This window comes from Peromyscus leucopus, chromosome 3, assembly GCF_004664715.2.
Source record: "Peromyscus leucopus breed LL Stock chromosome 3, UCI_PerLeu_2.1, whole genome shotgun sequence".
Lineage (NCBI taxonomy): Eukaryota > Metazoa > Chordata > Mammalia > Rodentia > Cricetidae > Peromyscus > Peromyscus leucopus.
In genome coordinates this window covers 9704092-9720506 of record NC_051065.1, presented here as the reverse complement: position 1 = coordinate 9720506, position 16415 = coordinate 9704092, and the positions used below count along the sequence as shown (strand labels likewise).

Below are 16415 nucleotides of genomic sequence, written 5' to 3'. Positions count from 1 at the left end.
GAGGATTTTGTCATTATATAGACTTTTCTCATGGGCTAAGAAACCTGGAAGTAATTTTATAGTGAACAGTAAGTAGTCTAACGATCCATTAAGAGAAACTTTTTTTAAAAACTCAGTAAAGCATAATAGAATGTAGTTAATGTACAAAGAAAAAAATGACTGAAAAGGATTTCTGTGCAAAGACTGTCATAAAAGAATATGAAAACAATAAATCAACCGTGTATTATTTCCTATTGTGAATATGCTAATTTGTATGCCAGCACCAAACCCCTTTTTGAAAGTGGTGCCTTTTGTGTGAAATCTTAAATTTCATGTTGGCAACTGAAAAGGCAAGTGAATCTACCAGTGTATCTCTAGGTAGCAAAACTTAACTGATTATTTGTTGTTACTTTGTGTCATTTGGTAAATGTCAAACAGCTCCATTTGTGTTTGGGGATAAGCCATGATACTTCACAACTTGAGTTATTTCTTAAATCACTTGAGGGACTGGGGAGATAGCTCAGTTGGTAACTGATGAGGACCTGAACTTGATCTCCATGATGGTGCACTCGGAGCTGGAGAGGAGGAAACTGGTGGACCCCTGGGGTTCTCTGATAATCCAACCTAGCAAACTTGGTGAGCTCTGGAAAAAAAAAAAAAACAAAGTGGATGCCTCCTTAGATACAACACCCAAAATGTCCCTACATGTACCTGAATACATGTGTACCCTCCCTACTCAAACATACAAAAAGAGGTAGTTTAAAACTTTTAAGAGTGTTTTAGGGCCAGCAAGATGATGACTCAGCAGGTAAAGAGAGCTATCTGCTTGCCAAGTTTGATGCTCTAAATGTGCTTCCTGGAACCCACATAATGGAGGAGCAACAATTTGTCCTCTGACCTCCACATGCATGAGGTGGCACAGGGATACATACACATATGCACAAAATACATAAATACATACATGTTAAAACAATGCTTATGTTAGTTTTAAATTGTATTTTAAGCTTTAGTTCTAGAATTCTGAATTATATTTATTATATAAATAATATGTCTTTTCTTGGTTAAAGATTTAATGTGTCTTAAAACTAAACGTTGAATCTCTTGAGTATTTCAGTGGTTATAAAGTCTGGGCCCAATGTCTTTCTCCTATCCTCTTTCACACTGTAACATTAAATTTAAACCTGAAACAATATTGATTCAAATTATTTTCCCTGCCCTTATTTACAGCTGCTGTTTTTATTTTTAAGGAATGGTCGTTGGAGGTCAGAGTGGAAGTTTACAGTCACTCCTTCCACCACACAGGTGGTTGGCATCTTGAAAATTCAGGTATGAAATAAAGAGATAATTTAAGGATCTCTAGAAGGTTCTAAACCAAGACATAGCTAAGCAGCTTATACTTTCATAGTGCACCATAACCTTTCTGGATTTTTTTAGGGCAGTGGGAAAAACAAGTAGTGTTCTTTTTAAGTCTTTTAAGTAACCTGTCACCCTAGTCATTAAAAGTCCTTGAGAATAGCTGACAGTTTCTGAGACAGAACTAAAATTAGATACTGCCCTTTGGTCTCCTCTTCATATAGTTTGTTCAACTAAGCATTTGAGTTGAGTGTGTTTTATGATCTGAAACAAATGGAGTTGGGTGAAGCATAAGAATATATACATATATTACTTACTATATTACATATAACTTTTAAATAACTCCTTGTTTGAAATGCACTAGAACTGAACTCTGGTTATTAATGTAAATTCCAATATTTATGTAGAACATTTAATATAAGTAACTGCTTGTTTGAATATTACTATATAAGTTAAAGGAATGTACTGGCTAATCTTTGTTTGGGTTCCTGCATCACAGTATCACCCATTGTGAAAATTAACTGTAATCTTAAAGCTGTAAAGGAATAAAAATGAACAGTGCTGAAGCTTTGTCATCTGGCTTTGATGTACTTTCTAGTCTTATGTTCTGTTGCCCTTATATGTTTTTGTGCCTGTTCCTTTAGGGACTCAAGAATAAAAGTTGAAGTTTTAAATCCAATATCATGAGTTTGAATTCTAACCAGTTATTGTTTGTGTGATTTCAGAAGTTATTTGATCTGCTTATTTCCCTATTGAAAACAGTTTAAGAGTTTTTAGATTATTTGAGAATTAGTTCATGGGTAAAATGCTTAGTCAGAGACAAAGGACTCTGAATGGTGGTCATCATTGTTAATGTTTTCCCTTTCAGTTTGGCCTCAATAGCTCTTACCCAGACAATTAGATCACTTTCAAAAATGATGCTCCTGTTGGACCAGCTTGTCCCAGTTCTGCCTTTAGTGCTTAGCATGTATTGCAACTTTATTTTGTTAAACTCATTTACTCCCGGTCTGCTTACTTTTCTATTGCTGTGACGAGACATCATGACCAAGGCAATTTACAGATGGAAGGGTATTTGGGCTTACAGTTTCAGAGAGTGACTCCATGGTGGAGCATGGCAGCAGGCAGGCAGCTGTGGTGCTCAGAGCAGTAGCTGATCACTTACATCCTGATTCATCAGTACAAGGTGCTAACTGGAAATAGTGAGGGCTTTTAAAACTTCAAAGGGGGCCGGGCAGTGGTGGTGCACACCTTTAATCTGGAGGGGGAGGCAGAGGCAGAGATGGGCAGATCTTTGTGAGTTCTAGGCCAGCCTGGTCTACAGATCGAGATCCAGGAACGGCACAAAGCTACACAGAGAAAACAACAACAACAAAAACCTCAAAGGGTGCCCCCAGAGACACAGTTCCTCCAACAAGGCCACACCTCCTGATCCTTCCCAAAAAGTTTCACTAACTCGGGTCCAAGCAATCAGATATATGGGCCTATTGAGACTGTTCTCATCCAAACCACCGTTATGTTTCCTAATCTATTTTTCATGTTGCCTTCACCACAGATAATTTAAAATTTTAAATCTCTATTTGTCACTTTCAAGTTTAACACCATTTTGTGATCCACAATAGAAATATTTGCATGATACACAAGACCCAGAGCTGACTAGTGTATTAACTATGTATTTCCTCAATTAGTCCATTGTTCCTGCTTTCTGTATAGTCCTGCTACAGAATACCACATTCCTGTGATTTATCCCAGAGCTCTTTTTATTCCTTCTGAGAGAATCTGCTAATGTGCTTGTGTTGCAGTATGAAGTCAGGAGCTATGTCTTAAAAGCCATATATCTACAGTGTTATATAGCATATAGTAATGAGTCAGTTAATATTTATTGAGTAAATTCATGTCTAAATTTAGGGGAAGTAATTGTTAGAAATACACAAAGAATCAGTGTTTGTTTTGTTTTAATTTTTTTGTTGTTGTTTTCTTTTTTTGAGATAGGGTTTCTCTTTGCAGCCCTGGCCATCCTGGAACTCTCTCTGTAGATGAGTCTAGTCTTGAACTCACAGAGATCCTTTGCCTCTGCCTCCCAAGTGCTGGAATTAAAAGCATGTGCCACTATGCCCGGCCAGAAGAGAATATTATTAGATTAGTTTTAGACATTACAAGTTTGGGCACCAGTAGAGTGGCTATGAGGTAAAATATCTAATAGTGACAATTGCTGTATGTGTGAATAATAGCAGGAATATTTAGTCTCTTCTAGACTTATGGCTGGTGGAGTTCGAAGGTCTAGAGCCCACCAAGAAAGTCTGAGCTTGAGCTGAAACTGGTAGGCATGTCTGTTGATGGAAGTGGTGGTGCCCTGGAAACCATATTTCTGTAATGTGCTTGCTTTATTTTCTTTCTCTAACAGGTTCATTATTATGAAGATGGTAATGTTCAGCTAGTGAGTCATAAAGATATACAGGATTCCCTCACAGTGTCTGTAAGTAATCAGTTCCAAAATGAACATAAAATAACCTAATATTTCTGTAAAACAGCAACTTTACAGTTGACTTTTGGTGGTATTTCTCCGTCAGTTTAGAGTTTTCAAGTAGATTAAAGTTGGTGAGAATTTGCAACTCTATCTATTGTGGGCAGCTCTGTGGGGTAATTCTCATGCTGTTGAATTCATGGTTTTGTGAAGTTAAAGTAATTGTGGTTGTGCAGCGGATGCTACCATCTACTTTCTGACATGATGGAATTGTCTATTATGGACATTACATACAACCAGTATTTTAATAATGTTCTTTGTTATTGACTTTTTTCAGTTTGATAGTTTTGGTCTTTGTCTTCTGTTATGGTTTAAATCACTTCTGTTGCCAAATAATAGTCTACTGTATGGGTATGTAGCTTCATTCACCCACCAGTTAGTCTAGGCATTGCTGTTTTCTAGCTTCTTTTTTTTTTTTTTTTTTTTTTTGGTTTTTTCGAGACAGGGTTTCTCTGTGTAGCTTTGCGCCTTTCCTGGAGCTCACTTGGTAGCCCAAGCTGGCCTCGAACTCACAGAGATCCGCCTGGCTCTGCCTCCCGAGTGCTGGGATTAAAGGCGTGCGCCACCACCGCCCGGCCAATTTTCTAGCTTCTTTTGGACATCCATGTACTATTTTTTGTGTAGACCTTTTTAAATTTCTTGTTGTACATAGGAATGGAATTGTTGATTCATGTGATATGTTTAGTATTTTGAACTACTGCCAGATTGTTTCCCAGAGTTACAACCATTTTAGTTTCACTAGCAGTAGATTGAGGGCTCCATATTTTCTACTTCCTTGCTAAAAGTTGGCTTTTTGATTACAGCTCTTTGTCTTAAGTTTATCTGCTCCTGTGAGAAAGCACCATGACTGAAAGCAACCTGAGAAGGAAAGAGTTTATTTCATTTTATATTTCACAGTCCATCTGTCCTAGTCACTTTGCTGTGGCTGTGATAAAGCACCATGACTGAGGCAGTGTAGGGACGGACAGAGTTTATTTGGGGCTTATGGTTATAGAGGGTGGGACTCCATCGCCTTCCTGCCAGGAGGCAGCAGACAGACAGGAACGGCACTGGAACAAAAGCTGCTGAGAGCACTTTCTGAAGCATGAACAGGAAGCAGAAAGCACACTGGCAGTGGCACTTGTCCTTTGAAATCTCAGTGCCCGCTCCCACTTCTAGCAAGGACATGTCTCCTAATCTTACCCAAACAGCCACCCACCAGCAACCAAGTATTCAAATATGAGGCCATGGGGACCGTCTCATCCATACCACCACACCGTCATCTAGAGGAGCTGAGGCAGGAATTCAAAGCACTAACTGTAACTGAAGCAGAGACCATGCTGCTTACTGACTTGTTTCCATGGCTTCTCCAGCTTGCTTTTTTATACAGCCCAGATCCATGTGCCCACAGAGTACTGTACACAATGGGCAGGTCTATCTTAGTTACTTAGTTACTCCTACATCAATCTTGACAAGCAAGAAAATGTCCCCAGGGACATGTCCAGGGGCCAGTCTGACAGAGGCAGTTCTTCAATTGAGGGTCCCTCTTCCCAATTGACTCTAGTTTGTGTCGAGTCTGTTTTACTATCTCCCTGATAATTAAGTTGGCCCTTGCCGTGTTTTTATTGGCCATTTCCTTCTTAGGGTGGAGAGGGTTGGTGTATGTTCAGATCCATTGCCTATTTCTCTATTTATTTATTTAATTAGTTTTATATGAAAGTATGTTTTGCTGATAAGTCTCTCTGTGTACAATATGTGAACATCATTCCTGCAGAGGCCAGGAGAGGGCTTTGGATCCACAGGAACTAGAGGTACAGATGGTTGTTGAGCCACCATATGTGTGCTGGGACAAGAACCCAGGTCCTCTGGATAGCCAAGCTGAGCCATCTCTCCAGCTCCTTGTAACGAGTTTTTCTCTGTCCCGCCAGCCAGCTCCCAAGTAACGACATGGAAAGTTATTATTAATTATGAAAGCTCGGCCTTAGCTTAGGCTTGTCCCACTAGTTCTTATAACTTAAATTAACCCATTTATATTAATCTCTGTTTTACCTATGTGGCTTTTTACTTTTCTTTCATTCGGTATGTCTTATTCCCTCCATGTCTTGTTGGCGTCTCCCTGAACCTTGATTACCTCCTCCTCCTTCCTCTCTCTTCCCAGAAGTCCCACCTACACCTCCTGCGTAACTTGGCCATTCAGTTTTTTATTACACCAATCACAGCAATACACCTTCACACAGTGTACAAATGTCCCACAACATTGCCCTCTTTCTGTCTAAATAAAAAGGAAAGGTTTTAACTCTCATACAGTAAAATTATATACAATAAGGACAATTATCAAGTTAAGAAATATATTAATTACAATGTTCAGTCTATTTAGCAAATTTAGAGAAAATATTCCATTATTCCATTATCTATCCTATCTCAGAGAGTCCAATGTTTTGTATCCAATTTATTTTTATCCTAACTTGTAATGCCAACGCAAAACTATCTTTTTTTAGACCTCAAAACAGTTTCTTAGGTAAACGACTTAAGGTTTTATGTCTCTAAACCCTGTATATTTTGCATCTCTTATGTAAGTTTCTTTTCTGAATTTGGTAACAAGGAAAACTGTAACTTTAACTATCTCCTCCTCAACCCCACCAGAGACCTGAAGAGGATATACTATTACCTGAGTAAACAGGAAGTACAGAGCACATACCTTCTAAAACTATAGAAATGACAGAAGCAACTGGCTTCCTGGACAATCACCCAGGATTCCTCTGCAATGTTGGGCCATCCATCTTTGGCCTACGGGCCTTGAATATCTGACAGACTTTTGTGAGAAGCAGGAATTTTGAAGGACTGTCCTACCTTGTCTTGGCAAAGTTCAGCAGTCACCATCTTTTGTGTACTGCTTGTCCAGTTTGGACAACATATTGTCAGCAGTCAAGGCAAGGGTAATTTCTTGCTCAGTGGCTAACTTCACCACATTAATAGCAAACTCCATACAGAGGTTCTTCAATGCCTATCCTTTTTTGAAGTAGATTGGTACTGCCAGGAGCAAATGCCTCTCACTATCATGAAAAACCTTATAAAGACATCTTAAATGCCATATTCTGAAGGTTTCTGAAGTATTTGAAGAATATCTATTTATCTAAAATATATCCCTGTATGACCTTGAAAACATACCTAATATAACTACAAGTTTGATTATTAAAGATGACTAAACTACTAACCTTAATTATCCTAAATAGCTTTTAAGGACTATGACTTTACATTTTTAAATGAGCAGCATAGGTACAATACCTTAAACAAGAGTAGAAATATATAAACAATATAACAAAAAATAACCTTAAATTTGTGTCAGTATACAAAATCCATACCAATGTAAAATATATGAAGCTGGTAGTTGTTCAAAAGTGGACTCAACAATCCTCCTTTTTATTCCATCATTTCTGAACTATATCCCCCTTCTTCTATTCAGAAAGAGAGCCCTGAATCTTACCTCCTTTGTTTAGTTCTTTTTCTGACCATGACCAGTAGCAACCTGTAACCTATCCCCCTAAACAATGACAAACATTCATAGCCCACTGAATGACCAAAAACCACCCACCCCACCTCTTGGGAATGTGGGTGTCATGTTCTCTAGGATGCTTTCTGTTGCCTGGGGGCAAAAACATCTTTAGGGGACCCTAAGATAATTGGGATAATGATCATATCCTGGGAGAGCTAACTATCATTTGTCATCCAGTCTCTGTGTGATGGGAAGCCCTGGTGAGAGTAGTCTGTAAGGCTGGACCATCTCAGCAGCTTTGAAGATGTTCTGGATGCAAAACTCTGAGGGACCTACAATAGGCATTCTGAGAGGCTAGATCACCTGGGATACTTGTCTTTATTGGTGTTTGGTCCTTTTTTTCTTTCAGAAAGCATACAGACTTTTAAAGGTAGCATACATATCTGCATTAACACAAGAATGGAATGTGCATTGTGCACAAGTCAATTAAAGATGATTTTTTTTTTGTTCTATGTTTGAGCAGGTAAAAGGCATCTGTCAACTTTATACGACTATTTGGACTATATAACCAAACTTCTGTCCATGCCATATGAAAGGATTATGTGTAATAAATAAGTCATGAGGACTCTAGCCAGCAAGATTTATCATGTCTCATAAGTCTCAGAGCTGTTCCCATGTTGAGGGGTCAACTTATCCAGCATATGTCTTGTAATCTTTCTTTGCATTTTTCCCTCATGTCTGCATCCAAAGTCCTTGGGAGGTCTCCCCTGGTCAAATTTGATCTTTATTAATTTTGAAGAGAACCATAACTTTTTGTTTCTTGTGGAAACAAAGGCATAACCTTTCCCCCAACACAGCACACTGTCTGACTTCCATTCTGAAGCCAAGACATCCCTAAAGTATATAGGCTGGTTTAATTCAGAAGTCCCTTCCACAATCCAGTGTCTCTCAGCAGCTGTAGTTCTCTGTTCATTAGCATTCAAAAGATTCAAAGTCAACAAAACACCATATAAGGTCCAAATTCCCTGTGTCGTAATACCCACCCTACGTGGCTTAATTTTTCCTTTTCTTTTTTTTAACTTCTCTCTTGAAGGAGTTGATTAGTTTTGAGCAGGCCCCCCCCCCTTTTTTATGTCTTTCTCTGTCTCACCAGCTAGCTCCCAAATAATGACATGGAGATTTATTATTAATTATGAAAGCTTGGCCTTAGCTTAGGCTTGTTCCATGAGCTCTTATAACTTGAATTAATGCATTTATATTAATCTATGGTTTCCCCCATGGCTTTTTACCTTTCATTCTGTATGTCTGATTTCCTCCTCCTCCCTACGCCTCGATTGTTTCCTCTTACTTCCTCTCTCTCTGCTGGAAGTCCTGCCTGTACCTCCTGACTAGCTTATTGGCCATTCAGCTTTTTCTTAGACCAATCACGGCAACACATTTTTGCACAGTGTACAAATATACCACAACAGCCCCTTTTGTCATTTTCTTTTTTAAGATTTATTTATTTACTATGTATACATATGCTAGAAGAGGGCACCAGATCTCATTACAGATGGTTGTGAGCCACCATGTGGTTGCTGGGAATTGAACTCAGGACCTCTGGAAGAGCAGCCAGTGCTCTTAACCTCTGAGCCATCTTTCCAGCCCCATTGCTGATTTCTTGATGGTTTATTTCTGCATTTGCTATTGAGTTGTAAATTTTATGTAAATTCTAGATGCATGTCTGGGATCAGGTAATTTGTAAATGCTTTCACCATTCTGTGTTTTGTCTTCTCAACTTTCTTATAGAGTCATTTACAAAATAAAACTATTTTTACTGTATTTTTTTCTTCTATCATTATTTCTCCTCAAAGTTCTTTCACTGTTAATTTAATTGTCTTTGCATCTATTTTCTTGTTGAATTTTTTTTTAACTTTAAAGATACTAACAGTGACATTTCTCTTTAGACATTTGTGTTTATATACTAAAGTACCAGTGTATTGTAAATACTAATTTTATAGAAGAATTAGCTTTTTTTGGTTTTGGTTTTGGTTTGGTTTTGGTTTTTTCGAGACATGGTTTCTCTGTGTAACAGTTCTGGCTGTCCTGGAACTCACTTTGTAGACCATGCTGGCTTTGAACTTACAAAGATATACCTGCCTCTGCATCCCGATGGCTGGGATTAAAGACATGCACCACCACCGCCCGGCCCAGAAGCTTTAGCTTTAAGCTACCAGAGAAGAAAAATAACACCTTTTTGATATGGGTTCTTGTGGATTCCAAGCTGTCCTCTAATTCCAGATGCCCCTGTTTCAGCCTCCCTTGTGCTGGGATTGCTGGTGAGGTTACCAGACCTACCTCCTTATTATTTTTTTTTTTTTACTATTTTTCATTATTGTTTAAGTAATTTCTACTTTCAGTGCTGGTACTTTTCCAAACTTTGCCAGTCACAGCAACTTATCTATACTCCAGGAAGACATTATTTCCCTGAAGTTAGTTGCCATTTGCAATTATTATTTATAATATTGATTATATAACAAGGATACACGGTACATCATTGGAGAGTTGGATATTATGGAAAAATTAATTTAAGATTTATGGAAAAACTCGTAGGCAAGTATTACATGAATTAGTCATAGTAATCAGACATGATTTATATTGTAGTTCTAAGTTTTTAGGACTTCACAAGATTTTCATTGTTATATAAGTGCATTTATGCAAATATATACGTCATATTCACATATTACTGTATTATTATTAGAGAATTTGACAGTAATACTTTATTTTAAAGCATAGATATCTATTGATACTTAATTACCACCTGGATTTTGGTCTGGTCAGCTCCCCAGTCTTTTTTATCTCATTTGAAAGAATTCAGATGAGACACAGGGTAGTGTACTCCACAGAGTAAAGTGGAAGGCTCTTTAGGGAAAGAGACTGACGTGGATCATACCCTGGAAAGGGAAGAATGGACAGTAGCGAACACAGTTGTGCTGTCTTAGACCTTGGTAGACATCAGGGGGTTTCTAAAGGCTTTAGAACAGAGCTTTTCTTCCACGAGGTTTTCCTGTTGGGTGACTGACAGCTCCGCCGTTTGGATTAACACTTACTAGAAGCAATAATGGCATATGCTTGCTTTTTTGTTTCCTTTTTAACAGAGAGCTTCCAGCTAATTAATAATTGTAAAGATTTAGGTAGTGAATCTGTTCATGAATTTGGTGGCAGTTTGTGTCTCTGGAGTTAGAGATGAGAATCCTAACCCCCACTGCTCCTCATCCCTTTCTTAAGCCAGCAATAGAGTCCTCTGGATTCAGTTGCTGGTTTTATAAGCTGTTGATTATGACCGAGTGGACCATCCCAATTGTCCTTCAAGCCTAATTTACATCACTAATGATAAAACAAGCACAACCATATATCGGCGTGTTAAAATTTGTTTTGAAAATATTTAGAGTAAATGTGCTTCAGCTTTAAAATATGCTCTTCTTGATGGGGTTTTTAAAGTCATGGTAAATATTGCACAGTAAATATTTAGGCAAACATATTCATTAACTAGGAATCTATATCGAACATGTTATAATTGAATTTTTCTTCTGTATATTATTAGAACATCACTTACTAAATTAAATACTGAGACTAGCTAGGCTTGTTCTGTGAACGTTAAAAATATTTTCACCTGGTTCACCTTGGACATAGAATATAATTAATTTTATAATTTTCTTCTTTTTTAAATGTGCATGTGTATATGTCTTTGTTTCTCTGACTGCCTATATCTGCATGAAGGTATATGTGGGTGTGGATACCAGAAGAGGATGTTGCCTCCTTCAGAGCTGGAATTAAAAGGGTGTTTGTAGGACAGCCAGCTTGTGACTTAGTTCCTGTGTTCAGAACTCTGGTCCTCCTGATTGTGTAACAAGAGCTCTTTTTTATTTTTATTTTTGAGACAGGGTCTCACTATGTAGTCTGGCTGTCCTGGAACTCACTGTGTAGACCAGGCTGACCTCGAATCTATAGAGATCCATTCCCCTCCTCCTCTGCCTCCCACTTGCTGGGATTAAAGGCGTGTACCACCTTGACTGGCTGCAACAAGAGCTTTTGAGCTCTGAGCCATCTCTCCAGCCCCACTATTGTCTTCTGTGCTTGTTATAATCTTCATCTGCACTATTTATTGACTTAAACATGACTTTAAAATAATGGGTTGCAAGTCAGAAGCTCATTCTTTAATAAAAGGGGCCCCCGTTCTGGGTAACTGTTGCCTTGCTTGCGAATCTTGACCTTGATATCCTCCCTATGCTAATTCCCTGCCAGGTTCCACCCTCCTGAATGCTTAAGGGAAGTTCCTTGTCTATGTATCCTGAATAATGGGCGTTAACAGCTTAGATGCAAGATTGTAAAACATCAGTATCGAACTTCTGCCCTCTGGGGTTCTCCCATTGTGCTGTAAGCCTGTATTTAAGACCTTCTCCCTCCTTCAATAAATGACATTCGGCATTTAAAATTTATATGTATAATTGAATGAAAAAAAAAATAATGGGTTGATGGTAGTATGCTTGCCTAACATTCACAAATTCCTTTGTTCAATCCCATCACTGGAGGAAAAAAGTCAATTAAAAAAAATACAGTTGTTCAATTTTTACTTACTTTTTCTTTTGTTTCAGAATGAGGTGCAAACAGCAAAAGAATTTATAAAGATTGTAGAAGCTGCAGAAAATGAATACCAGGTATGATTGTTAAAAGTCCACTGAGGGCTGGTTCTGAAATTCAGTAGCTGCTTTGAAACAGCTTGTAAGCCCGTGTTGGGATTTTTATTTCACTGTTAAGCAGTGAAACGGGCTGCCTAAGATTGTTCTGAAAGTGTCCTGTGTTGTACGTAGTTGTTTCTTTGGTTTGCTTTAAATATCTAACTATTGTTTTTTGTAGACTGCCATCAGTGAGAACTATCAGACGATGTCAGACACTACCTTCAAAGCCTTACGTCGACAGTTGCCCGTTACACGTACTAAGATCGACTGGAACAAGATCCTTAGCTACAAGATTGGCAAAGAGATGCAGAATGCATAAATGAAAATTGCATGACCAGATTGTTTTAGTGTCTTTTCGTTAAAAAAAAAAAAAAACAATTATTGCGAAAGTATTCTGAACTGTCAGGCTGCCCAGTCAGATGGGCTGTTGCCACTTAAATCACTGTAATTGACTAGTTTGGTTAGAGCACAGAGCTTAGCTAATCCGCCATTGTTTTTATTGCTTTTGTTCAGAGAGTTGGCAATGAGTTTAGCGTGAGTCTTTTACTCTGTTCCTCCTTCCTTACAATGAAGAGGTGATTCCTCTGGGTTATGTTTAAAGGGTTTTGAAATATTTCAAAAGTATTTTATTTACCTGGACCCTGAAATGGTCTTTGGCTTATGAAAGGGGCAGCTTTTGATGTTAGCCCAGTTATTTTTAGTGGGGTCAGTAACAGACACTCTAGTTAAGGTGGTTGATGGACTTAGCCATATATGCTGCTAAAGAAATTGTCTACCTTTTCTTTTCACCCTGCCACTTCTGTAAGATTGAGATTGGAGGGAAAGCCTTTTCTATACCAGTTATGTTGAAACCTTCGCAGTAAGGTTATTTAGCTAGCTTAGTGTCTAACTAAACTTTTTTAAAACAAGGCCGAGGTCTGTTGCTGTTTTGAGATTCTGAAATTAAATGAAAATACTTATTTCAGAAATGCATTTAATGCTTTTTTTCTTGTGACAGTTATGCAAATTAGCTTGAATTCCATATGTCCCTGAGTTATTTTTATCACAAAGCCACAAGTGTATTATAAGGCAGATTGTAATATATATATAATCCTGAACTCATGACCATGTCTCAGTTGATTCTCCCTCCCCTTGGATTGAAAACTGAATTTCATTGTGACATTAAAATGGCAAAATTTGGTATTTATTTGAGTAAAAAGGTCACTTACCAGTGAATGAATCATACACTATTTTAAAATACTTTCTTTGTATATTGTCCTTCTCAACAAGTTGTAAATTAGAAAATTTGGGAATCCACATGGTATGCAACTGCATCTTTTGTTCTCCATCTTCCTATGCATCATAAGCATGTTTATAATACTTTAAAAATATATCTACTGACGCCACAGGAATTCAAGCCTCGGTGAATGTTAGCATTTACTATAAGGAGTTGGTGGATTTTTGGTTTCATTCAGTAGTTTTGCTGCTTATACTCGAGTGGAATCCATTCCTCATATACTCCTGCAGACATCTGGGCCTGGAAATGTTTTTTGTTTTTTGGTTTTTTTTTTTTTTTTAAACAACAACACTTTTACTATGTATAATAAAATATTTCATTAGCTTGAATTGTATAGATTTTTAAAAATTCAATGAGAGCATGTTTAATTTCTTTTTAAAATCACTGTTGGGCTTTGAAAGCATTGCAAATATATGACATTGTGACAGTTTTGGCTAATTTTCTCTTTAGTTTTTAAATTGGGGTATCAGAATTTCTAAAGAAAATGAACTGGTAACATTAATTCTCTGTTCTGATTTTTAAATGTGCTAAGTTGTGTTACTTGGGCTAGCATGGGTTTATATCCATGGCAGCCAGTTATTTTGTGTTTTTGTTATAGAGTCTAGAATATATTTTTTTAAAATATGTGCAACTTTTTAAGTTGGCATGTAAAACATGAAATTCCTCCAAAAAAATTCAGACATGACAAAATAGTAATTGTACAGTTTTAGAGTCTGAATATTTTGTTGTTATGAAAGAAGATTGAAAGCATGGAATACCTAAAGCTCAGGGAAAGTTGTAATAGGAACTGTAGTGACTGGTCAGGTGCAGGTTGAAGAAAATGGAGGAATCAGTGACAGTGAACTTGAGAGGCTACCACAGTGGTCCAGGTGGAAGAAAATGCTGCCTTGGCCATGGGTGGTGGTAGCATTAAAAGTAGTAGAGTAGGACGTTAAGTTAGTGAGATTTGCTGAGAGTGTGGTTGTGAAAAAAGATATTTTGAGCTTGAGGTGTTTAGAAGCAGGAGGCTAGCCAGAGGAGTTTGGTTTTAGATTTTATAGGAATTGGATAGCAGTTAAAGAAAATAGAAAATAAAGAAATGCTGTACATTGAAAGAATGGGAAATAGTTGAAATGCTCCTTGGGATGATAGGTATCAATGTGAAGCAGTATTTGGTGTAGGCAGAAAGTACATAGGCTGAGGTTAAGCAAAGTCCTTGCTTTGCCAAGATTACATTATTCACCAGTGAAATGGAAAAGGTTGTGGTGATGATCTGGAATTTAAGCTAGGTAAGCAAGGAAATAATGACCAGAGAGAGAAAAATATAAGGAAGATGGCACCATCAATGAGTCACAGCTGTTTAGAGTAAGGATTAGAAGTGTGGTTCTCAACCTGTAGGTCAGAACTCTTTAGGCAAACCTCTGTCTCCAAAAATATTTACATTATGATTAATAACAGCAGAATTATAGTTATGAAGTAGCAATGAAAATAATTTTATGGTTTGGGGTCACCACATGAGGAACTGTACTAAAAGGGTCACAGCATTTGGAAGGCTGAGAAACTATTGGACTAGAAGGAATTATCAGTATATAAGTTGTGGCTACTATAGGATAATACAAACTGAGATACATAAGCATTCGTGACTAACAAGTACTGCACAGGCAGTGGGTAACTGGGAAGCACAGTGGGGGACATAACCAGTCATGAACTTGGGGTGGAAGGACGGCTGTGGATACCATTTTCACAGATTGTACAGATTCTTCCTGGCTTGCAGTGGGTGTTTTTCCATATCTTTAGACATGAGATCCGTATGTGATAGCAGACATTCATGAGGATTTTCTTTTAGATTTTGGAAACGAATGTAGAAACAAGAGCTTTAAAAAGTTCTGGCTTATATTCTTCAAAAGTAAAATTCTTGGTAAAGTTAATCAGGAACACCTATAGATAACATAGAATCTAATCATTTTGTGTTTAAAATAGTTTTTGATAACCACAGTGCAAGTTTTGAAGAAATCAAAGTTTTGAAACTTTCAAAAGGTCTTACATACTGATGTTGGGTTTTGTGGCCTTGCCAACCATTGGGTGTTAACGACACATTTAGCCAAGAATACACAGCAGCTAGCTTTATCATATGTTCATGTGTAAATATCCCAGGGATGGCTTGTGTTTCTGTAAGCGTGTCTTCTCACATCTCTGAGGTTTACTTAAAGATAGAACCACGGAATAGTTTATAATCATGAAAGCTATAGATTTGGGGGCTTAAAATAGAAAGTTTTGGTTTTTGGTGGTATTGTTTTTGAGACAGGGTTTCTCTAGCTTTGGTTTTGTCTAGCTTTGGTTCCTGGAACTCTGTTGACCAGGCTGATCTCAAACTCGGGGGTCTACCTGTCTCTGCTTCCTTTGCCTCTCAAGTGCTAGACTTAAAAGGAGTGCACCCCATTGTGACTGGCTTTTTCAGTTTTTTAAAGGCAGACCCTTTCAAGATGGATAGGTACCTCAAAATTTAGTCTTTTAAGCATTATGCAAAAGCTTTGCGCGACTAGCCAGAATTGAGTGCTGCCTATTAAAGAATGAAAGTTTAATTTACCAATTAAAGTGACCAGTTAGACTTAAGGAAATTAATGTCAGAGGATGAAAATGGAGAGAGAAAAGGGTGAATGTCAAGTTATTCAAGATGAATCTAACTATGTAAAGGTATTACGGAGTTAGACAAACAGGAAACATTGTTAAGGTCATGGATCCCAAGTGTTTTGTGGCTCCAGCACATTACAGCATATTCAAGGATGCTGACATTGCAGGGCATGATAGTTCTGCTTGTCCATGGCCAGTTAAGAGGATCAGTATCTTGATACACTTGGAGCCCATTTAGAAAGATGGGCCACAAATAATGATTAAGGGTTTGGAGCTGGGAAGTGGCTCTCTTGCTAAAAATTAATTCTGCACAAGTTTAAGGACTTGAATTGAGATCCTTAGCAATCACATTTTTTTTAAAAAAAAGATGGACACTAGCCTGTAATAGTAAATAGTAAAGATGAGCCCAGATCTTGTCGACGAAACAGGAAGACCCATGGGGCTTTCTGACCAGCTGCTTTATCAATGAGCTCCATGTTCAGTAAG

The 16415-nt window shown here is 37.7% G+C and overlaps 1 protein-coding gene across 1 annotated transcript in view; it reads left to right on the top strand.

Moving 5' to 3' along the window:
* Positions 1–13746, top strand: part of Capza2 (capping actin protein of muscle Z-line subunit alpha 2) — a 47217-nt gene extending 33471 nt beyond the window's left edge. Inside the window, exons 7-10 of the mRNA XM_028871763.2 lie at positions 1227–1305; positions 3734–3805; positions 11960–12022; positions 12222–13746. Coding sequence (XP_028727596.1) covers positions 1227–1305; positions 3734–3805; positions 11960–12022; positions 12222–12362 — 355 coding nt within the window. The 3' untranslated portion in view covers positions 12363–13746. The remainder of the gene's footprint in view (positions 1–1226; positions 1306–3733; positions 3806–11959; positions 12023–12221) is intronic.
* Positions 13747–16415: the final 2669 nt, after the last annotated feature.